General features: G+C 40.0%; 1 protein-coding gene across 17 annotated transcripts in view; it reads left to right on the forward strand.

Annotated features, from left to right (window-relative positions):
* Positions 1 to 24,789, forward strand: part of PCDH15 (protocadherin related 15) — a 789,181-nt gene that overhangs the window by 677,657 nt on the left and 86,735 nt on the right. For all 17 annotated transcript variants that reach the window (XM_047088664.1, XM_047088665.1, XM_047088662.1 and 14 more), the window contains one exon: positions 13,899 to 14,026. In XM_047088664.1, the coding sequence (XP_046944620.1) occupies positions 13,899 to 14,026 (128 nt within the window). The remainder of the gene's footprint in view (positions 1 to 13,898; positions 14,027 to 24,789) is intronic.

The raw sequence follows: 24,789 nt of genomic DNA on the forward strand, positions 1-24,789 counted from the left end.
GAAAAACACAATAATTGCTTTCAAGGTTTTAGAGTCAAGTGTATGTTTTCTAATCAGACTAAGCTCCTGTAATCCTAAGTATGACAGTAATTATTTCTTTGATGTATTTATCAGTAGTAATTAGAGATGTGATTGGAGTTTGGAACATTCAGGTGGAGGCTGTGTCAAAAGCAGAGGCCAACGGGCACTGACAGGAGGGCAGGTGACCAGGATTGAACCCCTGACTTTAAAGAGCGCGGTCAGACTGGGGATGACCAACGTAGGATCAAATCCTTTCAGCCCATTTTGTTTGGAGTCCCACCTTACAGACATGTTCCTGCAGGCAGACTCAGGGCAAGGAGTTCTTATACGTCTACACAGTCTCTGCATTCTATCTTCACTCCTCTGATCTCTCTGTCTTTTGTTTTAACATCGGGTTTTTCAGCCTCATCACTATCCAGTTTGGACTTGATAACCGTTGCTGTGGGCGCCTGTCCTGTTCATCACGGGGTGTTTCTCGGCCTCCCTGGCCTCTACTCTGTTCCAGCAGCAGGCCCCCTATCTCCCCACCCTCTGTAATTTTTACCACCAAAAATGTCTCCAGATGGGCAGAGGCAATCATAGTCAAGAACTACTGCTTCAACTCCTTGGACCATTATTCAGAAAGTCCTTTCTGAGAACCTGATACAATGTAGGCAATAGATTCATTGTGTGGAAGGAAGAAACAGATTGATGTGGAGACACCAGGGGCTTCCTGCCTGAACTAACAGCACAGAATTAATTATTGAAAGTCAAGGGAAGAAGGAAAACAATCCAAACCAAATTTGATCTTGAAAAACATGGAGTCAAGTTGAAGTTAGTAGTGTTTCGAACACCACTTAGTCTTCTGAATGCCTTGCACTTCGTGGCGGAGGTCTGAGGGAACAGAAGGCTATGTGAGGAGATTCTGGGCTGACCCATACTTTCTTGTCTGAGCTTGACCATTAAGTGGTTCTGTCTTCTTCTCTGTCTTCAAACTTGTGAATCTCAAGGAGGTGTCTCACATTCCCTCACCTGAGGCATCACTTCTGGATCTTCTTGGCTCACTGAAGGCAGAGGTGGTGCCCATAGAACAGGTTCTCTCCTACAAAATGAGAGAAAAAGAATGTCAGTGGGTGAAAGGAAATGAGGCACTACGCCCCCAGGTGCATAGGAAGATTATAATGTCTTTAAGTAAAACCCTTGCCAAATAAATCCACCATCCAGCTTGTAATTTCATCCATCCCTATGGGTCTCCTCCCCGTGCTTGTGTGGCCTCACCCAGAAGGGGACTGAGGGGGTATTGGGACATCCGCCCTCAAAGTTGTGCCTCCCACACTATCCTCTTACCCATTTTGTCAATGCCACTTTCCTTTTATCCTTCCGTAGTTGTCTTTTTCTGTTATGTGCTTCCTAACTGTCCTAAATAAAGAATACAGTACACACACACACACACACACACACACACACACAAAATTCTGCAAATACTCAAAAAAGATAAAAAACGGATTTCCTTAACGGAATTTAAATTAGAGCTGCTTCCAAATCTCTGCCTTTGAAGTAATGAAAACCTAACTTTGGTAGAAGACCATGACAGAGCTCCTTATACACGTGCCATGAAAGTGTGCAAGCCAAGGAATCCTGTGGTATCAGGTGCACTGTTTGTCCGTGGATCAGAAAGTCGAAGTGAACGTTACCCTGGTGATTAAACCATATGGGTGTCTTCCATTTATTTTGTGACTTCCCAGTATTTATTTTACGTTGTTGGATTAGACATATCGCAATTCTTTTCCAGCTTTTGTCAGGTATAATTGGCAAATAAAATTATTAAAGGATGTACAGCATGGTGATTTGATATGCGTATATATTGTGAAGTGACTGACCACAATCAAGTTACCAAGTACATCACCTTACGTGGTCGTATTTACCATCCGTTAACTCACGTGTGTGTTTGCTGACAACATGGAAAACCTACTCTCCGCAGACCCCAAGTGTTCAAGGCAGTGACCAACTAGTCACCATGGTGTCCCCCGGAGCCTCAGAACTTCATTGTCCTGTAACTGCAAGTCAGTCCCTTTGACCAGGGCCTCCCCATCACCCCTGCCCCCCCAAGTCTGCTGTTGCCACGAGTTCTACTGTTTCTGCATGTAAGTGAGATCGTACAGGACTTGTCCTTCTTTGTCTGACTTATTCCATTTAGCAAAATGCCCTACAGGCTCATCCATGTGTCCCTCACTTCATTTTCTACCTCAGGATTCTCTTGGGATTCCCTCTCTCTCTCTCTCTCTCTCTCTCTCTCGGGATTCTCTTTCGCTCGCTCGCTCTCTGTCTCCGCCCCTCCCCTGCTCATGCTAGCTCTCACACTCCCTCTTGCTGTAAAATAAAAAATAATAAAAATTAAAATGAAAAATATTTTCAAATATGTTCCCCTAGATGTACAGAATAATTATTCGTACTATTAATCACACTTTGGTGCTGCTTTTTTTCCCATTTCAATAAAATTGTGACTGCACAAAACTGCAATGTATGAAATGCAATAAGGTTGTAGTGGTTATTATAAAGTTATTGGGTATAAAAATAGAAAGATGAGATTTACATGGAACCCATCAGCATTATACACTGAGTATATATAAGATATATACAATATTTTCTCTCCACTTCTTTTTCCGGCAGATGAGTTAGAAGTTGTGCAGTTCAGTAGCACAGATTTATGACCCAATTCCAATGCAGTTTTATTAAACTGCAGGGTTGTTAGGCAAATATTTTTAAAAATCAAGGCAAGAAACTAACACACACCATATTGAAAGAAGTTAGACCCAAGAAGAGCAACCAAAAACAATTTTTTATTAAAACAATAAAAAAACAACAAAAACTCAAAATTAGGTATGTTACATATATGTATGTTTTATTACTATTATTATTATTATTATTATTATCCTTATTGTTATATAAAGATGTCCAAACCTGGCAGAGGAAAACTACATGAAAAATTTAAATAGATAATTCAGTCCTGTGATTATTGTTTCATAATCATGCTTCCCCTTCTCATATAATCACATGGAAATACAATCAATTTATTTTATGGTTTATTTAAAGTGCTGATGGGGCACCTGGGTGGCCCAGTCAGTTGAGCATCTGATTTCGGCTCAGGTCATGATCTCACGGTTGATGAGTTCGAGCCCTGCGTGGGGCTCTGTGCTGACAGCTCAGAGCCTGGAACCTGCTTTGGATTCTGTGTCTCCCTCTCTCTCTGCCCCTGCCCTGCTCACTCTCTGTCTCTCTCTGTCTCTCAAAAATGAATAAATATTAAATATTTTTTTAAAAAAAGAAAAGAAAAACCAAATGAAATATGGTTAATTTCTGTATCAGTCTCATAACAAATATGGACTTAAGCACAATTGATACTGAATCGTGATATCTTATGTAGTAATAATGATGTTTGTGAGATAAGTATTTTATAATAGGAAACCTTGAAAAACTTTAGTCCAGATGTTAAAGTGGGATAAATTATTTTACAGAAAATTAACACTCATTGAATATCAATAGTGTAAGTAGGTATTTAGCTAGATATTTCTATGCATATTAATTTTAGAGAATTTTAATGGCTGCTAAACTGATATCTTAAAGAATTATTTTACTGCAGTCTCTCTGGAATTTGTAAAGTGTATACATGTGATATTTGTATTAGCATATACGTGTCGCTTTAAATTACAACACTGATCTTCCCATGATTTCCCAATACCTAAGGAAATATGAGGGTTCTAAAAGATTTGGTAAAGCACAGATTATCCCTGATGACATCATTCATTTGCGTCTGGGCCTCAGCCTTCCGTCATCATCTTGTAAAGCGTCAGAAGGAAAGCAGAGAAGCTTCAGAGTGGAAGATTATTCCTTTACAGTGAGCTTAAAATCAACCTTTACTTTCTCAAGTACTGCAAATAGGGACTGTAACTAATGTGGTCATTAATCAAGAACATAAAAAAGTTTAAAGGTGATATTGTAGATTAGGATTCCTTTTGTTAAAAAAAAAAAAAAAAAAAAAAAACACGTTAAACCCAGGGCTGTTAGGTCCTTGGATTCCAGAGATAACAATGGTCGGCTGGGAAGATGAAAGTGTTTTTCATATTGGCGAACTCGGGTGACAGCCGGCCAGGGTGCAGTTAGGAATCCTGGCTCTGCAGGACGGGCACAGGGACTCTGCCATTAGCCCTGCCCCCTGCTGACACCCTTCTCCGTTGACCTGGCCCCTGTTGATTGTGACTCTTCCAGTTCAGGAATGGTGAGAAAGTAAGAGGCAAACTACATGGGTAGCAGCAGGGTAGGGTTAAAAACTTGGGGGGATAAGTCTCTTGTCTCTCTGAACTTTTTCAGGGCAAGCCAGAAGCAGCCTGTTTCTAAGTTTTTGCTAAGACAGTGAAGGTTATCCATTCATTTATTTAATCCACACAGATATATTGTTCACCCACGATGTGCTCACCGTGCTAGCAGGTCAGTGTTAATTGGCTATGGTTGGGATACAATAACGCAACACAATTAGCATAGCCCTGATAAATAATCTGTAGCTCAATCGCCTTATATTTGATCTTAATTGGAATGTGTGAGAAAAGATCACACAGGTTCTACATCCGAATACTTCTACAATGTGGATCTACCTTTTCTGCAAAGTGGTCACCCACTCATTCCCCATTTTCTCTGCTTTGTGAGTTATTTTTCTACACCGGATTTTTGTAAAGAGTCATTTGTGGATGAGTAACAGGTGCTACATTTCTCATTAAAGGGGTGATGATTGAAGGGGTGAGATTCTAACATTTGATACAGAAATGTGTCCTTTATGGCATATTTACTATGGCAGACATTATACACCCAGTGGATATGAGTCACGCGGCAGTCTTCTCTCCAGCTACATCTTTTCACTGGATGAATGGTCACTTGCGGCCATGATTAAACTTGTTTTCTATTTGTGGACATAATCCCTTCACCCAACCATTGGTTACTTTCTTTTTTTGTTGTTGTTTTGTTTGGGTTTTTTTTAAACTTAGTTTTTATTTGAAACCGAATTTCACATAATTGACTTCTGTGCTTACCTGAAATTTTTGCTTTTTAAAATTTAGTTTCACACAATCAACAATATAAAGCAACTTTGCTCAGATTAAGATATAATTTTTGAAAATTAGTGGACCAGTTGTAATTTTCCACGATTGTTCTCTTATTTAATGGTGTGTTACAGTTGTCTTTAGAATTCTCATGTTGAATAACCATAAATAGAGTGAGCATTCACTTGCAGAGATACATGAGTTCAGTAAATTATTGTGTGAATCTTGTGAATTATTGTGTTAGGATTTGAACTGATCTTAGGTTTAAAGTTTTGTTGCCATTTCGTTTTCCTTCATTTCTTTAGTTTAGAGGTCAAAGGTCATACCAAAAAACACTGAAGCTTCTAGGTGTCATAACTTTCTGGACTTGAGAACATAGAGTTTCCAGAACCATTTAGATTGAAGAGAATTAGCTAGAAAGCACTGTTTCACCTTTGAAAGTGACAACTGTAGAATTCCAGAGTCATTATGGAACCAGGACAAATTTCCTAAGGGTGAACAAGCACAGGTAAACATCTTTGTGAGGAAATTCTTATGACTGTTAACCCCCAGGTTAGAGGGCGACATTGGTTCAAAGATTGTAGAACAATGAAAAAGAGAGAAAATGTGATCATTATTTAAAATACTTTGGAAAGTATATTTTTCATGGGTATTCAATTTGAAAAGATGAATGAGTTAAAATGAGCATAAGAGAGGCTTGTATGGATAGAGCTATTTCAAACTGGTTTCATAAAAAGAATAACATTCTTATTCACACAATTTAATTTGTGTAGAAGAAAGGAAAACCCCTAGAGCAGACATTTGAGGATTGTCTGACCAGCAATCTGGTCAATTTGACCAGCAATCTGACCACCCAGTCTCTTCTGAGAACTTCTTAATTTTTTATCTGATGAACTCAGATAAAACCTGAGACATAGTCATCAAGGAGTGGTTATTGAAACCAGAGCAGTCTTTAATGTTTTCAAACTGGAAAATGGTGGTGGTGGGGGGGGGGGTGTTATTTGGTAGTAGATGGTTTTTTTTTTAACTTGGTTTTTTTTTTTTTTGAATTTACATCCAAATAAGTTAGCATACAGTGCAATAATGATTTCAGAAGTAGATTCCCTAGTGCCCCTTACCCATTTAGCCCATCCCCCCTCCCACAACCCCTCCAGTAACCTTCAGTTTGTTCTCCATATTTATTAGTCTCTTCTGTTTTGTCCCCCTCCCTGTTTTTGTGTTACTTTTGTTTTCCTTCCCTTATGTTCATCTGTTTTGTCTCTTAAAGTCCTCATATGAGTGAAGTCATAGGATTTTTGTCTTCCTCTGACTGACTAATTTCACTTAGCACCCTCCGGTTCCATCCACATAGTTGCAAATGGCAAGATTTCATTCTTTTTTGATTACCAGGTAATACTCCATTGTATGTACATATACCACATCTTCTTTGTCCGTTCATCCATCGATGGACATTTGGGCTCTTTCCATACTTTGGCTATTGTTGATAGTCTCCTTTGCTGTGCAGAAGCTTTTTATTTTGATGAGGTCCCCGTAGTTCATTTTTGCTTTTGTTTCCCTTGCCTCCAGAGACGTGTTGAGTAAGAAGTTGCTGCGGCCAAAATCAAAGAGGTTTTTGCCTGCTTTCTCAAGGATTTTGATGACTCCGTGTCTTACATTTAGGTCTTTCATCCATTTTTTAGTTTATTTTTGTGTATGGTGCAAGAAAGTGGTCCAGGTTCATGTTTTGCCTGTCACTGTCCAGTTTTCCCAGTATCACTTGCTGAAGAGACTGTCTTTATTCCACTGAATATTCTTTCCTGCTTTGCCCATATGTTTCTGAGTCCATTTCTGGGTTCTCTGTTCCATTCCATTGATCTCAGTGTCTGTCTTGTGCCAGTACCATACTGTCTTGATGATGACAGCTTTGTAGTATAGCTTGAAGTCCGGGATTGTGATACCTCCTGCTTTAGTTTTCTTTTTAAAGACTGCTTTGGATACTCGGGGTATTTCTGGTTCCGTACAAATTTTAGGATTGTTTGTTCTAGCTCTGTGAAGAAGGCTGGTGTTGTTTTGATAGGGATTGCATTGAATATGTAGATTGCTTTGGATAGTATTGACATTTTAACATTATTTGTTCTTCCTATCCAGGAACGTGGAATCTTTTTCCATTTATTTTTTGTGTGTCTTCTTCAATTTCTTTCACAAGCTTTCTATAGTTTTCAGTGTATAGATTTTTCACCCCTTTGGTTATATTTATTCCTAGGTATTTTATGGTTTTTGGTGCAACTGTAAATGGGATCGATTCCTTGATATCTCTTTCTGTTGCTTCATTGTTGGTGTATAGGACTGCAACCGATTTCTGTGCATTGCTTTTATATCCTGCAACTTTGCTGAATTCATGAATCAGCTCTAGCAGTTTTTTGGTAGAATCTGTAGGGTTTCCCACATAGAGTATCATGTCATCTGCAAAGAGTGAAAGTTTGACCTACTCCTGGCCTATTTGGATGCCTTTTATTTCTTTGTGTTGTCTGATTGCAGAGGCTAAGACTTCCAATAGTATGTTGAATAACAGTCGTGAGAGTGGACATCCCTGTCTTGTTCCTGACCTTAGGGGGAAAGCTCTCAGTTTTTCCCCATTGAGGATGGTATTAACGTTGGGTTGTTCATATATGGCTTTTATGATCTTGAGGTATGCTCCTTCTATCCCTACATTCTTGAGAGTTTTTATCAAGAAAGGATGCTGTATTTTGTCAAATGTTTTCTCTGCCTCTATTGAGAGGACCATATGGTTCTTGTCCTTTCTTTTATTGATGTGATGAATCACATTAATTGTTTTGTGGATATTGAACCAGCCCTGCATCCCAGGTATGAATCCCACTTGGTCGGGGTGAATAATTTTTTTTAATGTATTGTTGGATCCAGTTGGCTAATATCTTGTTGAGGATTTTTGCCTCCATGTTCATCAGGGAAGTCGGTCTGTAGTTCTCCTTTTTAGTTGGGTCTCTGTCTGGTTTTGGAATCAAGGTAATGCTGGCTTCATAGAAAGAGTTTGGAAGTTTTCTTTCTGTTTCTATTTTTTGGAACACCTTCAAGAGAATAGGTGTTAACTCTTCCTTAAATGTTTGGTAGAATTCCCCTGGAAATGCATCTGGCCCTGGACTCTTGTTTGTTGGCAGATTTTTGATGACTAATTCGAGTTCCTTACTGGTTATGGGTCTGTTCAAATTTTCTATTTGTTCCTGTTTCAGTTTTGGTAATGTGTATGTTTCTAGGAATTTGTCCATTTCTTCCAAATTGCCCATTTTATTGGCATATAATTGCTTATAATCTCTTATTATTGTTTTTATTTCTGCTGTGTTGGTTGTGATCTCTCCTCTTTCATTCTTGATTTTATTTATTTGGGTCCATCCCTCTTTCTTTTTGATCAAACTGGCTAGTGGTTTATCAATTTTGTTAATTCTTTCAAACAACCAGCTTCTGGTTTCATTGATCTGTTCTACTGTTTTTGTTTTTTTTTGTTTGTTTGTTTTTTTGTTTTTTTTGGTTTCGATAGCATTAATTTCTGATCCAATCTTTATTATTTCCTGACTTCTGCTGGTTTGGGGTTTTATTTGCTGTTCTTTTTCCAGCTCCTTAATGCATAAGGTTAGGTTGTGTATCTGAGATCTTTCTTCCTTCATTAGGAAGGCCTGGATTGCTATATACTTTCCTCTTATAACCACCTTTGCTGTGTCCGAGGTTTTCGGTTGTGCTGTTATCATTTTCATTGACTTCCATCTACTTTTGAATTTCCTCTTTAACTGCTTGGTTAGCCCATTCATTCTTTAGTAGGATGTTCTTCAGTCTCCAAGTATTTGTTTCCTTTCCAAATTGTTTCTTGTGGTTGATTTCGAGTTTCATAGCGTTGTGGTCTAAAAATATGCACAGTATGATCTTGATCTTTTGTACTTACTTAGGGCTGATTTGTGTCCCAGTATATGGTCTGTTGTGGAGAGCGTTCCATGTGCACTGGAGAAGAATGTATATTCTGCTCTTTAGGGTGAAATGTTCTGAATATATCTGTTAAGTCCATCTGGGCCAGTGTGTCATTCAAAGCCATTGTTTCCTTGTTGATTTTTTGATTAGATGATCTGTCCATTGCTGTGATTGGGGTATTGAATTCTCCTACTATTATGGTATTACTATCGATGAGTTTCTTTATGTTTGTGATTGATTTATATATTTGGGTGCCCCCACAGTTGACATATAAATGTTTACAATTGTTAGGTCTTCTTGGTGGATAGACCCCTTGATTATGATATAATGCCCTTCTGCATCTTTTGATACACTCTTTATTTTAAAGTCTAGATTGTCTGATATAAGTATGGCTACTCTGGCTTTCTTTTGTTGACCATTAGCATGATAGATCGTTCTCCATCCCCTTATTTTCTTTTTTTATTTAACTTTATTTTTTATTTTTTAAAATTTACATCCAAATTAGTATATAGTGAAGCATTGATTTCAGTAGATTCCTTAATGCCCCTTACCCATTTAGCCCATCCCCCCTCCCACAACGCTTCTCCATCCCCTTATTTTCAATCTGATGGTGTCTTTAGGTCTAAAGTGGGTCTTTTGTAAACAGCATATAGATGGATCTTGTTTTCTTATCCATTCTCTTATCCTATGTCTTTTGATTGGAGCATTGAGTCCACCGATGATTAGAGTACTGAAAGATATGAATTACTAACGTTATGATGCTTGTAGGAGTTTCTGGTGGTGTTTTCTGGTCCTTTCTAATCTTTGTTGCTTTTGGTATTTATGTATATATATATATTTTTTTTTTCATCTTTTCTCCCCTCAGAAAGTCCCCCTTAAAATTTTTTGCAGGGCTAGTTTCAAACTCCTTTAATTTTTGTTTGCCTGGGAAACTTTTTATCTCTCCCTCTATATTGAATGATAGCCTTGCTGGATAAAGAATTCTTGGCTGCATATTTTTCTGATTCAGCACATTGACTATATTCTGCCGCTGCTTTCCGGCCTACCAAGTTTCTGTGGATAGGTCTGCTGCAAACCTGATCTGTCTTCCCTTGCCGGTTAGGGACTACTTTTCCCTTGCTGCTTTCATGATTCTCTCCTTGCCTGAGTATTTTGTGAATTTGACTATGGTACGCCTTGTTGATGGTCGTTTTTTGTTGAATCTAATGGGGGGTCCTCTGTGCTTCCTGGATTTTGATGTCTGTGTCTTTCCCCAGGTTAGGAAAGCTTTCTGCTATGATTTGCTCACATAACCCTTCTACCCCTATTTCTCTCCCTCCCTCTTCTGGGACCCCTATTGTGGGAGGCCGGGCCCCAGTGCCAGGCTGAGACCGGGTCAAGCAACGGCTCCCTGTTGACTCAGCCAACCTGGTGGTTCCCCCTCCCATTCCCCCACTTTCATGGGCATACGAAAGCCTTGTCAAGGCTGAGAAAGTTAATTCCTGAAGCCTGTGGTCTGTGGGTGTTGGCAGTAATGTTACCTCCCCTTTTTCTACCCCCGGTCAAATAGAAACAAACATGGGAACTGTGTTTTGCTAGCAATCTTATCAACAAGGTCTTGCTGTGACCCGTTTAGAAAATTCACAAGGTACACAGAACTAAATGTTTTGGTTGGCAGCAATCATGTGAAACCTGTTTATTCTTAGAATGGCCTGACCCATAAGAGTCTTGATATAAAAGATTGTGTACAGCAACAATAAAGCCATCACTTGGGCCATCAGCCCAGGGGACCCTCCTGTTCCCAAACTGTCTTCTCTTCCCTCTTTTTTTTCTTACATTCCCCTACCCTCAGGACCCTGATCTCGGTGTTTGTTGCACCGGTCGCAACACCCTATGATTCTCATGTTGTTCCATTTAATGAGTCACTGATTCTCTAATTCTTAAATCATGCTCTTTTGACTTAATCTCCTTCTTTTTCTCTGCTTCCTTATTCTCTGTAAGTTTCTCCTCTATATCGCTGATTCTCTGTTCTGCCTCATCCATCCTTGTCGCCGCAGCATCCATCCGTGATTACAGCTCAGTTATAGCATTTTTAATTTCATTCTGGGTATTTTTTACCTCTTTTATCTCCACAGAATGGGATTCTAATCTATTTTCAACTTGAGCTAGTATTCTTATTATCGTGATACTAAATTCTGGTTCAGACATCTTGCTTGTATCTGTGTTGGTTAAATCCCTGGCTGTCATTTCTTCATACTCTTTCTTTTGGGGTGAATTCTTTCGTTTTGTCATTTTGAAAGGAGAAAAGGAGTTAATGAGGTAGAAAAATTAAAACTTAAAAAAAACACACACACAAAAATCTAACAAATGATGCTAGATCCTAGGTGTGTTTTGGTCTGGGTGTTGAAAGTCGTTTGACAGATTAGAGAAAAAAAAGGGAGAAAAAAAAGGAAATCATTTGAGAATTTGAAAAAATGAATACACTGAAGTAGACTAAAATGAGATGATGGGAGTAAAATAGAATTTGAAAAATTTACATAAAAGTAAAGAATATAGTAGAAAAAATTAAAATATTTTTAATAAAAATTAAAAATAAAAATGAATTTTTTCTCTTTCTGTATTCAAGAAAAAGAAAAGAAGCAAAAAAGACAAAAAAGAGAAATAAAACAAAGAAATCGTTTGAAAATTTGAAAAAGTGAATACACAGTAGTAGACTAAAATAAAATGAAAGTAAAATGGAATTTGAAAAAATTTACATAAAATCAAAAAATACAGTAAAAAAATTCTACGAAAAATATTTTTAATAGAAATTGAAAGTAAAAATGAAGTGTTTCTCTTTCTGCATTCAAGAAAAAGAAAAGAAATGTAAAAGAGAAAAAAGAAAAAGAAAAAAGAAGAAAATCATTTGAAAATTTGAAAAGGTGAATACACTGATGTAGACTAAAACAAAATGATGGAAGTAAAATAGAATTTGAAAAAATTTACACAAAATTAAAAAATATAGTAATAAAAATTAAAGAAAAATATTTAATAAAAATTAAAAATAAGAATGAAATTTTCTCTTTCTGTATTCAAGAAAAAGAAGTGTGAAAGAGAAAAAAAAGAAAGAAAATTGAATACATGGACCTGCTAAGAGATTGAAATAGGACTGACATGACTCGTTTTCCCCAGAAGTCAGACTCTGAAGCGCTTTATAGTCCATAAACTAAGCCGCCGGTGAGACTTGTGTTCAAGGAGGGAGGTTGGCCCAGGTGGGCGGGGCTCAGTGTAACGGCTCCGTCCTCCACCAGGTGGCGCTGCTCGCCTTCTGGGGTGGAGTGTTGCGGCGCTCTTGGGTGCGTATGCGCATGCGCGGCAGAGGTGCAAATGGCGTCAGCCACCTACCTGGTCTGTTCTCCGTCTTCAGCCCTCGGCCCCGCCCCGCTTTCTCACTGTCCGTGACCAGGCCCCGGGCAGTACCTCTCTCCTGAGTTCTGTCTCAGACGCGGCTATTTTCCCCGGCCCCTTACTTCTGAAGGACCGCGGCTTTGACCCGTTCTGCCCTCTGCGAGAGGGTCTCACCCAGCAATGGCCAAAGGAGCAATGGCCGAGTGTCGGCTGCACCCGGGAACGCTTGCGGGACCCTGCTGCTGCCGGTGCCCGAGACTGTGGCCGGGTGCCAGCCCGCCCCAGAAAAATTCGCGAGATAGTGTAGCAGCGGCGTTTCAGGGATGATGGAAACTCACAACACCTATCTGGCACCAGGCTTCACCCTTAACGAGGGTGCTCGTTCCAGCCCCAGCGAATGTGGCCATTTTCTGGGGTCTGCTGGGACCAGGGGGCTTCAACAGTCTCCAGCAAATGTCCTTCCAGCAGTGGAACCGCTTTTCCCCCTGCGGCCCGAGAACCTCCCGGACCCCACCCTGCTCCTGGGGATTCACCCTTCCCATCAGAGCACCGCCAGGTAGGGAGCTGCGGAGTTGCAGCCTTTGCGTCCCCCTTGTTTACAGTCTTAATGGAATTGAAACCCTCTCCTTTCTCCCTTTTTAGTTCAGTCCCTGCGGCTGTTTCCAATTTTCCACTTTCTCTCCAGCTGCTTTTGTGGAGGGGTGCTTTTTTCGTATTCTCCCCGACCCCCACGCCCCCCACCTCTCTCCGCCCTCAAAAGCTGTTCCCTACGTTTCGCGGCTTCGCTCCCCAAATTCACCTGTCCGCACCGCGTACCTGCTGACTTCTTTCGTTCAGGTTGTACAGATTGTTGTGTTAATCCTCCAGTCAGTTTTCTAGGTGTGCAGGATGGTCTAGTGTTGGTCTGGCTATATTTCATGGACGTGAGACACACAAAAAACTTCCATGCTGTTCCCCCATCTTGGCTCCCCTCCTCAACTATTGGTTACTTTCAACCCTAAAATTAAAAATATATACATATTGTACATTATTAAACTGAGAGACTATCGTTGCTAGTTTTACACTTAAGAATAAAAAAATATTGTTTTAGTTTATGTCAGTTTATATTATTTCATAAGGTGTTTATAAATTTGTCACTTTGGTGTCATTGGTAGTGTATGTGAAGTGTTTGTGAACATGAACAGTTGAATTGTTTCACTGAAGTTAGTAGAACACAATACTTTAGTGCCTATTAAATCAAGTAAAATGAATTACCAAGACATTGTAATTAAAAGAAATAGCAACTTCACATTATTATGCTGGAAGCAACATTTTCAGTGTCCTCTGTGGAACTCGGGGTATTAGACTTGCCATTTGGGAATGACTTTCTGATATAAGCCATTTCCATTGTTTCAGTCAAAAAAAAAAATACAATAAGTATTTACTCCAGTGAAATTGTTTTCTAGTAAATAGCCACCAATTAAAAATATATTATTTCTTATCCTCCAGGCAATACGGCTAAAGTGTATATTGAAATTCAGGATGAAAATGATCATCCCCCAGTGTTTCAGAAAAAATTCTACATTGGAGGTGTGTCTGAAGATGCAAGAATGTTTACTTCTGTGCTCAGAGTTAAGGTAGGAGGACTTTTATTAAGACACAGAGCTCAGGTAAAGAGCTCAGATTACAGGTAAACTGTAACCATGCAGTTTGCATTAACTGAGTAAGTACTCAGTATTCATGTGGTTTAAACAAAAGTCTGAAACTCGGAGATACATGAGTTTAAGTAGCCAAGCTAAATACCGATTAATTACGAGGCTCATACTATGGAACTTTTATGTTTTATTTTTACTACAAAAACAGGAAAAATTACTTATGATAATTTACACTGAGGGGCATCTGGGTGTCTCAGTCAGTTGAGCGAGAGACATCGGCTCAGACCATGATCTTGAGTTCATGAGTTCGAGCCCCGCATGGGGCTCTGTGCTGACAGCTCTGAGCCTGGAGCCTGCTTCTGATTCTCTGTCTCCCTCTCTCTCTGCCCTCCCCCACTCATGCTCTGTCTCTGTCTCAAAAATAAATACATTGAAAAAAAAATTTTTTTTAATTTACATTGAAAAAGATATTAAATCAGTAAAATGTATGTCTCCTAGTAGATTTTTATGCCTCCATACAGGCATTCAATAGGTTTAATTCAGGATAGCCCCAAAGATTGCAGAATGGAGTTTCTAGTGGTAAATATAAAATTGCCATTTCCTAGTAGAAGAAATAATAATGTATGGTCACCTGGATGGCTCAGTTGGTTGAGTGTCTGACTTTGGCTCAGGTCATGGATCTTGCACTTTGTGGGTTTGAGCCCTGCGTTGGGCTCTGTGCTGACAGTTCAGAGCCTGGAGCCTGCTTCGGATTCTGTCTCCCTCTCTCTCTCTGTCCCTGCCCTGCTCGGGGTCTGTCTCTCTCTTTCAAAAATAAATAAACCTCAAAAAATTTTTAAAAAGAAGAAATAATTTAATAAATTATTTTTTCTGCAATATTATTCTAAAATTTAAAATCGTGATTAAACACAGGACTACTAATTTTACACTTTACTAAAAGTTAAAGAAAACTCAGATATGTCAGAAAAAATAGCAAATCTACTTTGAATTTTTAAAAAGCACAATATCCAAGATTAACGCTGATAATTTTTTCACTTTTCTCCACTTAGTTATCATCAAAGATGTTGAAAGATTTTGTAAATGGCCAGCAGTACATAAAGTTGTACTAATTTTATTACTGAAAAATAAATTGATAGATACTGTACTACACAGGGAGAAAAGTTTGCAGGCTAGTGCATTTTAGATGCTTAATTATAGTTATTTTTCTGAAAGTATTTTAGGAATATATTTTTAAAAACTATTAATGTGTACACAGAAAACCTAAATTTTCCTGAGCAAATCCCACTCATGATCAGTTGCCTTTTTCTTTGTGTACCAGAACCATATGATTAGAACTCTTCTTACATATAGTTTTTCCATGTTCTGCACACCAAGTATGAAGGAGGAAAAGTCAACCAAGCAAATGTGCACATGTATTGTGCCTGCGAAATAGCTCCTTCATACACTGACCCCTGATGGGAATCACCACTTATAATTCAAAGTGGTCCACGAAAGGGTTGTTCTCATCATGTCTAAACCACATTATGATTTGCAAGTACAAAGCAACTCCAAAGAGTTTATTTTTATTGTATTTTACACTTTAGTCCCAAGAACTGTTGACTGATTCTGTTCACTTAGTCAATATTTTTTGAATACTTATGTCCTTATGTAATGTCCTAGAAATTGACATACAGCAGTTCAAAAAAACAATCAAACAAATAAAATCAAAGTTAACACCTTAGTAATATGGAAAAACTGGTGTAAGAAACAAATGATTAATAAAATCAGTAGCTATTTAATAGCTTAATTATAGTCATGTGGTCATGTGGTCAAGGGCATGACGTGTGGATTTCTAGGTAAGATGCATTCTGCTCATTACGCTGTCAGGTCCCTAAAGCTAGATGGACTGAGAGGTCAGCATGGCTGGAAGGCTGGTTGGAGAGGAGATTGGAAACATAGCCCAGGACTAGAATATGGGGGTTCTCCTAGATGTGTTAGAAAGGAAGTCTTTGAACTGTTTTGTTCAGAGGCATGACATAATCCAGTATAAAAGGATTATCCTGGATGTTGGGCAGGTTGGAGTGGGGGTGGTTAGCAGTGTTTTCAAACAAGAGTAGACAGGCCAACACATGACTTTCCAGGAGAGACTTGAAAGTGGACTGAACCACAGTGGTAGGCTGGGGCAGTGGTAACAAGGGAGTCAAAGACAGCCAAAAGGCTTTGCTGATGGATTATGTGTGGGGCATTAGAGGAAATCAAGATTGGTCCTGAGGTTTTGTTCCTAACAGGTCCCCATCCCTCCCCCATGTACTGTGCTATCAGAAATCAAGAATTCATCTTTAACTCTCATCTTTTTAGAGATTTTATGATGGGGGGGGGCTTGTTTAATATGGCAAGGCTGTTGCAGATGCAGAGAGAGAGAGAAGGAAGAGAGAGAGGGAGAGAGAGGGAGGTAAAGGGAGATGGAAAGAGGAAGGGGAGGGAGACTAAGGGAGGGAGAAAAGGGGGGCAGAAGGGGAGAAAGGGGAAGAGAGAGAGAAGGAGGGACAGGGACTTTAACACTGTATTGACACAAATATGTGCTGTGATAATCAAGCCATCTAGGAAAGCACAAATTGCCCTGTGGACTCAGAGCAGGAGACATTTCACTTGGTGAAGGAGCTGAGCGCTCCCCGGAGGATGAAGAATTTGAGTGGCCCCCGGGGATGGTTACATTTTCTCAAAGTGAAGCTTAAATGGGGCGGAGAGTCTCAGCAGAGGAAGCACAGGGAGCCAAACCCCAAAAGGAGAATGCGCTCCCTGGAACAGTGATTGGAGGCAGGAGCTCGGGAGGTGGTGGGAGTGATAAATCTTAGCTGGTGGACCCTTCCAAGAGCTGCCTTTAGCCTTGACGCCTGGAATCTTCTCCTTTCCCAATTTAATCAGAGTGGGAGTGAGCTGAGCACTTCTTTTCAAGTCACAAGTAGAGCAGCAAAAATCTTACTGGAAACAGCAAGATTCTGGGTCCGCCAGGCTCCGGGGTTTGATGGAGAGACCACCTAGCAAACAGGGAAGCAGCCCACGACTGGGAAGGAGGCTTTCACACCACTGTCTATGAAACAGGGGGCAGCAACACTGCATCTACTCCACGTGCAAGTTCATTTCCTTTAGTTCATCGGGAAATGCATAATAATACAGTTTCAATTTTAAAAAATTGTGTATTATAGGAAGGGAAAGAGGAGACGTATTGTAGAATTGACTAAGTAAGATGAGACTTTAAAATGTACTGGTAGGGGCGCCTGGGTGGCGCAGTCGGTTGGGCGTCCGACTTCAGCCAGGTCACGATCTCGCGGTCCGTGAGTTCGAGCCCCGCGTCAGGCTCTGGGCTGATGGCTCAGAGCCTGGAGCCTGTTTCCGATTCTGTGTCTCCCTCTCTCTCTCTGCCCCTCCCCCATTCATGCTCTGTCTCTCTCTGTCCCAAAAATAAATAAATAAACGTTAAAAAAAAAAATTTAAAAAAAAAAATAAAAAAAAATAAATAAATAAAATAAAATGTACTGGTAAATCAGGGTGCCTTTGGCTCAGTCAGTGGAGCGTCTGACTTGGGCTCAGGTCATGATCTCACGGTCCGTGAGTTCGAGTCCCGCGTCGGGCTCTGTGCTGACTGCCCGGAGCCTGGAGCCTGCTTTGGATTCTGTGTCTCCCCCTCTCTCTGCCTTTCCCCTGTTTATTCTCTCTCTCTCCTCTCTCTCTCTCTCTCAAAAATAAAAAAACATTAACAAAAATTTTAGGGACGTCTGGGTGGCTCAGTTGGTTAAGTGTCTGACTTCAGCTCAGGTCATGAACTCACAAGTCATGGGTTCCAGCCCCGTGCTGGGCTGTGTGCTGACAGCTCAGAGCCTGGAGCCCACTTTGGAATCGGTGTCTCCCCTCTCTCTGCCCCTCTCCCATTCACACTCGCTCTCGCTCTCTCTCTCAAAAATAAATAAATAAACATTTAAAAAAATAAAGTATACTGGTAAATTGAATATACTTACTAGCTTAAAATACGGATAGTGGATTAAGGGCGTTACTAAAACATGTAAGGTAAAGGCAATACAATGAGAACATTATTGACACAATTTGTGCTGTGTAAGTGATAATAAAAGAAAGCTGTGTATATATGCTCTGAAGTGGCATATCTAATATGCTTACAGACTGGTTCAAAGTTCACTTTTTTTAAGAAAATCTGTATTGTATTCCTGGTGTGTGGAAAATACAGAGGCAAACAAAACAGACTCCCTTCTGCCCTTACAGAGTTAACATTCCAGTAACTAGACCGAAAAAGTAAATAAATAAGGCTTTATTTGGTCCCTGGCTCAAGAAGTTTGAATGTTCATGTCATGGTAAAGTACTTCCTAGATTGTGTCAAAAGGACACAGAACAAAAGTATTAATTTGGGAGTATCCCACCACATTTACTCTGGTTTAACGTCAATATCTCCGTCACAACTGACTCTACCAAATTGATTTCCATTGGTCACAAGCGATCGTTATTCTAATTGCAGGGAGAGGGAGAAGGAAATCAATAGTAATTTCTCTCTTCAGTCTTTAATACAAGAATTAGCATCAGTTAAAAGTATCACCTTTAGTTTATACCCACAAGAACTGAAAGCAAGGAGGCAAGCTGGTTCCCTATTGTTCCTAGCATTATTATTATTATTCATAATAGCTAAGAGGTGGGAGCAATCTATGTATCCATTGGCAGGCGGAACGATGGGCATAATGAGGTACAAACAGTGGAATTTTATTCAGTCTTAGAAAAGAAGGAAATGTTGACATATGCTACATCATGGATAAACCCTGAAGACCATACGCCAAGTGAAATACGCAAGAAACAAACAGGCAAAGGTATACTTGCACTGTGCGGGGTTCCCAGAATCGTCCCATTCATGGGGGGGGAGGGCAGCAGAGAGAGGGGAGTGGGGTAATTAGTGCTCAGTGGTTTCAGAGTTCCAATTTGGGAAGAAGAAAAAGTGCCACACAGGAACGGTGGTAACAGTCGCACAATAATGTAAATGGGCTTAAGGTAACTGATTTAGACGCTGAACAGATGGTTAGAATGGTGAATTTAATGATGGATATTTCAGCACAGTAAAAGAAAAATCCCAAAGGAAAGGGGGCATCTCCAGTGTTGGCAGAATATGAAAACTGTTCCTTTCGAAACCGTTATTCTCCTGTGGTATGCATCCCAGGTTGATGTGCATGTGAATCTTAGACTGGGAACCAAAGATATGTGGTAGTCTACTAATCTGAATTGATTATGTAACTATGGGTCTTAACATTTTATTCTCCTACACATCGTCCTGCTGTCAGTCCTGGCTGCAGCCCTGTGGAAGTGACACTCCCACCTGCAGGGCTATGCGTCAGAATCTCTAGCACCTTCTCTGTTGCAAAAGCCCCATGTTTGGGGCAAGGGTGTTCGTTGAATATCACTTACTAAAATGTCGTCTGGTAATAAAAAATGACTGATACATTTGCTTACATCAGACTAACAGACCACTATGACGGAGATGCTATAATGATTTAAAAAAAGCAATTAGCTGCAAGCAAATATTTTGCTACATATATATTTTTAAGTCAAATAAACAGTGTCCAGAATATAGAAAAAAAAAACTGTTCAAAAGCAACTATTCAGCCAATAAAAGCAAGGTTGAAAAAAATTCATGAGTATTTGCCATATGACTCGTAACATCCCATGTGAGGTCAGTAAGATTAAGCTGGACTTTTGAACACTAACTTTTTTGTTCCTGTTTGTACTTTGGGAAGTGTTAATCTATGAGTCCTCCTTATTAATAACAATAACTGCCATCTGTTTCTCCTTATTATTTTTCTGAGAACTGTAAAAAAAAATCTTTACATATTTTAGCCAGTAGAATTTATTTCAATAATAACAAGCATGCCCAAGAACTGGGTGGCTCAGTCGGTTAAGTGTCCGACTTCGGCTCAGGTCAATTATCTCGCGGTTCGTGAGTTCAAACCCTACATCCGGCTCTGTGCTGACAGCTCAGAGCCTGGAGCCTGCTTCGGATTCTGTGCCTCCCTCTCTCTCTGCCCCTTCCCCACTCATTGGTGTTCTCTCTCTCTGTCTTTGTCTCTCAAAAATAAAACATTAAAAAATAAACAAATACAAACAATACAAACAAAGATATAAAACTCCTACCTGTATGGTAGGTGCAATTATTCTTTATTGTATTGTTGGGGAAAACGGCAATTAGTGAGGTCTAGTAACTTTCCAAGAACCACTGAGCCCGCATCAGCCAGTGAAGGCAGGATTCACTTGAGTTGACCTTTTTCCAGGACTTTCCTTGTGCCCTGCACACCACACGCTTCCCCTGGAAAGCGAGGAGTGGAATGTGGCAGAAGTACAACGTTGGCAGAAATAACAGAGCATAGGAAGTTTCTATGAAAAATCAGGAGGCAATTAACAAGACAACTAATTGCTCTTGGCATTGAGATGACCTCTGTGAATTACAAGTCCCTCTGTGAAAGGAACACATCAGCTCTCGTTTCAGAAACACCTCTCAATTTATTAACTAATTTTTCCAGTTTACCACATGTCGTCTTAACGGCAACCCAGAGCCCGATTTAATGCAAATACAAGGAGAGGTTAAATATGATTTACAAAAAAACTCTCTGCATTATGAGGATATTTTCCAGAAGTTCATGCCATAAGGATTAGGCCTTCTGTCTACGAACTGAAGTTCAGAAAAACTCAGTGTCAGAAAAATTGAATTAAAATGTTGACTTGATGTCTACTGAGTGTCGAAAAGACTATGAACATTGCATCTTTGAGTTGTTAGAGAAGGCAGATTTAAGAAAGTTGTGGACTAAAAGAAAATACTATTTTGAAACAGCATCAAAAGAGAAACAGTCCTCTCTGTCAGTCCCTAATTCTCTATTACATTTTTCTAAATAAGCATGAGACGTGGCAAGAATACATAGCGGAGTGATGCTGTTGAGGGACAAAGGCCAAGGGCACGTCTGAAGGATGCGGATTTCCTCAGCGGCCTAGTGTGTGGAAGTGTTCAAGGTTAGCAGTGCAGGAGCGATAAGATTTGCTTGGAGCTGGGCCGGGGCTTCTGAGGGCTCCTGGTCCCCAGCCCTGTGCCTGCTCACACGGGTCTGAGGAAAAACAACTCCAGCACATTCGTGAGGGTTTAGTGTGAGTCCCCAGGGCAGCATCTTTTACTAGGCCCGACTCACGTCCAGAATGGTACAAATAGCTATCCTGTATCTCACGTTTCCACGACACTCGGAAGTTAACTCGGTCATTCCCTGGGAAACCCCATGGGATTCTTTTATTATTCTCAATTTATGGAAGAGGACACACAGGCACAGGAGTGATCTGCAACCTGCCCAAGGTGGTCAGAGAGTCAGTATGAGGCCAGGATGCACAGCAGACCCTCCCAGACATGCTCTCCTGCGTCCTGGATGGAACAGTAGTGGGCGGGGAGTCCAATCACTTGGATTCAGTCCCAGAAATTAAGTCTCTGTGGGGCCTCACACTTGATCTCAGGCCAGTCTCCTCTTATGCAAATGTTGCTTTAGCACTAGGTGCCTTTTAAAATCTTTAACCACTTCTGGGGCCCCTTGGTGGCTCAGTCAGTTAAGCATCCGACTTTGGCTCAGGTCATGATCTTGCAGTCTGTGGGTTCGAGCCCCATGTCAGGCTCTGAGCTGTCAGCACGGAGCCTGGAGCCTGATTCAGATTCTGTGCCCCTTCCCTGCCTGCGCTCTCTCTCTCGCTCGCTCGCTCGCTCTCAAAAATAAATAAACATTAAAAAATTAAACTCTAACCATTTCGGATAGTCGTATGTTACTTGCCCTAGGAAAATAATGGCATGGGGGGAAAATGCCCAGTACCCTGAGAGAACTACATTTTAAAGGAAAAATGGTTGGATTCCTGAAATCCAAAGCATCAGCTGTGTCTCACAGTTTTTGTGGTTTATTTCCCTTGAAGTTAGTGGATCCTTTTATGACAATTTTCTCCCTACTCGCTCTGTACAATGGAGATGTAAACAAGAGGTCTACGTGAAGGCCTCAGAAAGCGAGATTTTGATTCCCCTTTGCCAACTCTGGGAGACACGGCTTTATGCAGACACTTAGTGCTTCCAGACAGGGGTGTTAGGAGATCGTACTCACCGACATGCATCTGACCTGGAATGGTTTGTACCTTGAACAAAGTACAAGCACATAGGTGCCTGAGGGCCGTGGCCCTGTAACTGAGTTACTATGTATCTACCTTAGAACTCAGACACATTATATTGTAATTATGTATCTATGTGCCTGTTTTCTCTCCTGTAACTCAAATGTCATGCTTCCCCACAAATTTAATGACCTTATACGGTGCTTACCACCTCAAACTGATGCTTGTCCAAATTTTGTTTTTACATCTAGCCATGTCTTTTAGCCCACTAAACCAAGGCATTCCGTGAAATATGTGAACAAATGATCAATTTTCAATTAAGTAGAAAGAGTCTTTCTGTTAAACTTTCTTGGGTTTGATTTACAACACCGAGATTTACATGACCTCTTGTTTCCCTGGGAATGTTCCTTCTGTCAAAATTGGGAGCTTCGATTTGATAATATCTTTATGAATCTCATGCTTCAATCATAGTTTTCCATTTAACTCCAGTGGGGAAACCAAATGTCAAGAAAATTGCATTTTCCTCACAACTGGTGTACTTCTGTTATGTGGGTCTCGGATTATGTTGTAGTTAAAGATGTTTTCATTTTGGTTTGTCTGCTGGAGACTGAAAGTCAAACACCTGATTCATCTTGAGCAACTTTAAAAGGTGAATGCCATGGACAGGGGGTGTGCTTTCTCTCTGGTTTCCTTGAGATACTATGGCTCTTGCTCTCTGTTATCCTTCCCTTTAACTGTGTTTATGTTACTGTATCTTACGGAGTTTGGGAATTCTGTGGGGTCTGTGCAAACAAAGGATCGCTGAATACTCGGTTTCTAAGAGTCCAAGCCTTCCCTTTTCCCTTGTAAAAGTTGACACGTTAAGTGTCATGGCCAGTTTCTGATACATCACATCTGTCCTTATATAAAATTATAGTTCTGTTGCTATTAGAATAAATGTACGAGACCAAGACTTTCCTTTGCCACAAATGGAGTGACCAGATAAAATGATTTTCACATGTAAGTTTTACTCTCTCTTCTTCTCTATACAGGTCAGTCTTTCTATTATGACTGAAGGGAGATCTAAAATCTTCTCAATCACATAGTAGTAACTTAATTTACACTTGTTGGTTTGAATATAACTTAATTAAGTTATAGTAAGATAATTAAGAATTGTCTTGATTTCCATTGTTTAAAATTGAAAGGGAACTATTTTTTCCAAGCTATAAAGTATCTGAAGAATGAGGAAAGTTTGAGTCTTTAAAACTAGGTAAAAAGCTTTTTATTCAGGGCAAGTTTTTTTTTTTTTTTTTTTTTTTTTTTTTTTTTTTAAGGAAAGAAATTTCCTTAAAAGTAGAGAGTCTGAGGAATTTTTATGGGTCTTAAGCCTTTGGACATGATACATGAAAGGGAAGTGCTTTACTCAGTGAATGGCCAAATCATTTTGCCTTTCCTAAATTCATTGGTGGGTCATATGTTTTAAAGTCTGATCACACTCTCCTGGGATTTGAAATGTATTTAATGCCTGCATGTCTTTCAGATGTTTTTTTTTTGTTTTTTTGTTTTTTTTTAATTTTTTTTTTAATTTTTTTTTCAACGTTTATTTAATTTTGGGACAGAGAGAGACAGAGCATGAACGGGGGAGGGGCAGAGAGAGAGGGAGACACAGAATCGGAAACAGGCTCCAGGCTCTGAGCCATCAGCCCAGAGCCTGACGCGGGGCTCGAACTCACGGACCGCGAGATCGTGACCTGGCTGAAGTCGGCAGCTTGACCGACTGAGCCACCCAGGCGCCCCTCTTTCAAGATGTTTAAATGCATAACAATCCAGGGTGTGGATTTGGAATATTATCTTTTGAGTCAAGCTCACATTTTCCTGTAGGAGAGTTTGTATGTCGTGGAACAGTGATGATCGTGTGTGTGTGTGCTCCTGTATTATGTGTCAAGGACCATATCTTCCATCACCTGCTAGGAGGGTTGACACTCAGCTTAAAAATCTCAGAATCCTTGTGAAAGAGAGGACTGCACTGCAAAACACAATTGCAGAGATAATGGAGGCAAGTAAGAATTACTTTTGTCTGAAAATGTCCTGTGATTTCTTAAACCTTAAACATTTAAACTTTGTGCTATAATGACCCCACAAAGAAGAACTAAAATACCAATCTAAGCAAAAATGATTTGCGCCTGGGTGGCTCAGTCAGTTAAGCATCCAGTCTCGGCTCAGGTCATAATCTCGCGGTTCGTGAGTTCGAGCCCCGCGTTGGGCTCCCGGCTGGCAGCTCAGAGCCTGGAGCCTGCTTCAGATTCTGTGTCTCCCTCTTTCTCTGCCCCTCCCATGCTCATGCTCTGTCTCTTTCTCTCTCTCTCTCTCTCAAAAAATAAACATTTTTTAAAAAACAATAAAAAATGATAAACCATCTTTTAAAAAACTTTATTCATATCTCTAAATACATCTTAATTTTGAGTTGCCTATTAATATTGTCAGTAAGAAGAGTGAAATATTAGATTTGTCTAATATGTATTATGAAGAAAACATTGGTCTAAATAAGCCATAAAAAATGGATGACTCTCCCTAGTAGTTTTAATGAATTTTCATTAATGAAAACCAGCAGACCTAAAGCA

Source organism: Lynx rufus, unplaced genomic scaffold (assembly GCF_022079265.1).
Source record: "Lynx rufus isolate CCGP_SWC_20201006 ecotype Redwood Valley unplaced genomic scaffold, mLynRuf1.p SCAF_25, whole genome shotgun sequence".
NCBI classification, from domain to species: domain Eukaryota; kingdom Metazoa; phylum Chordata; class Mammalia; order Carnivora; family Felidae; genus Lynx; species Lynx rufus.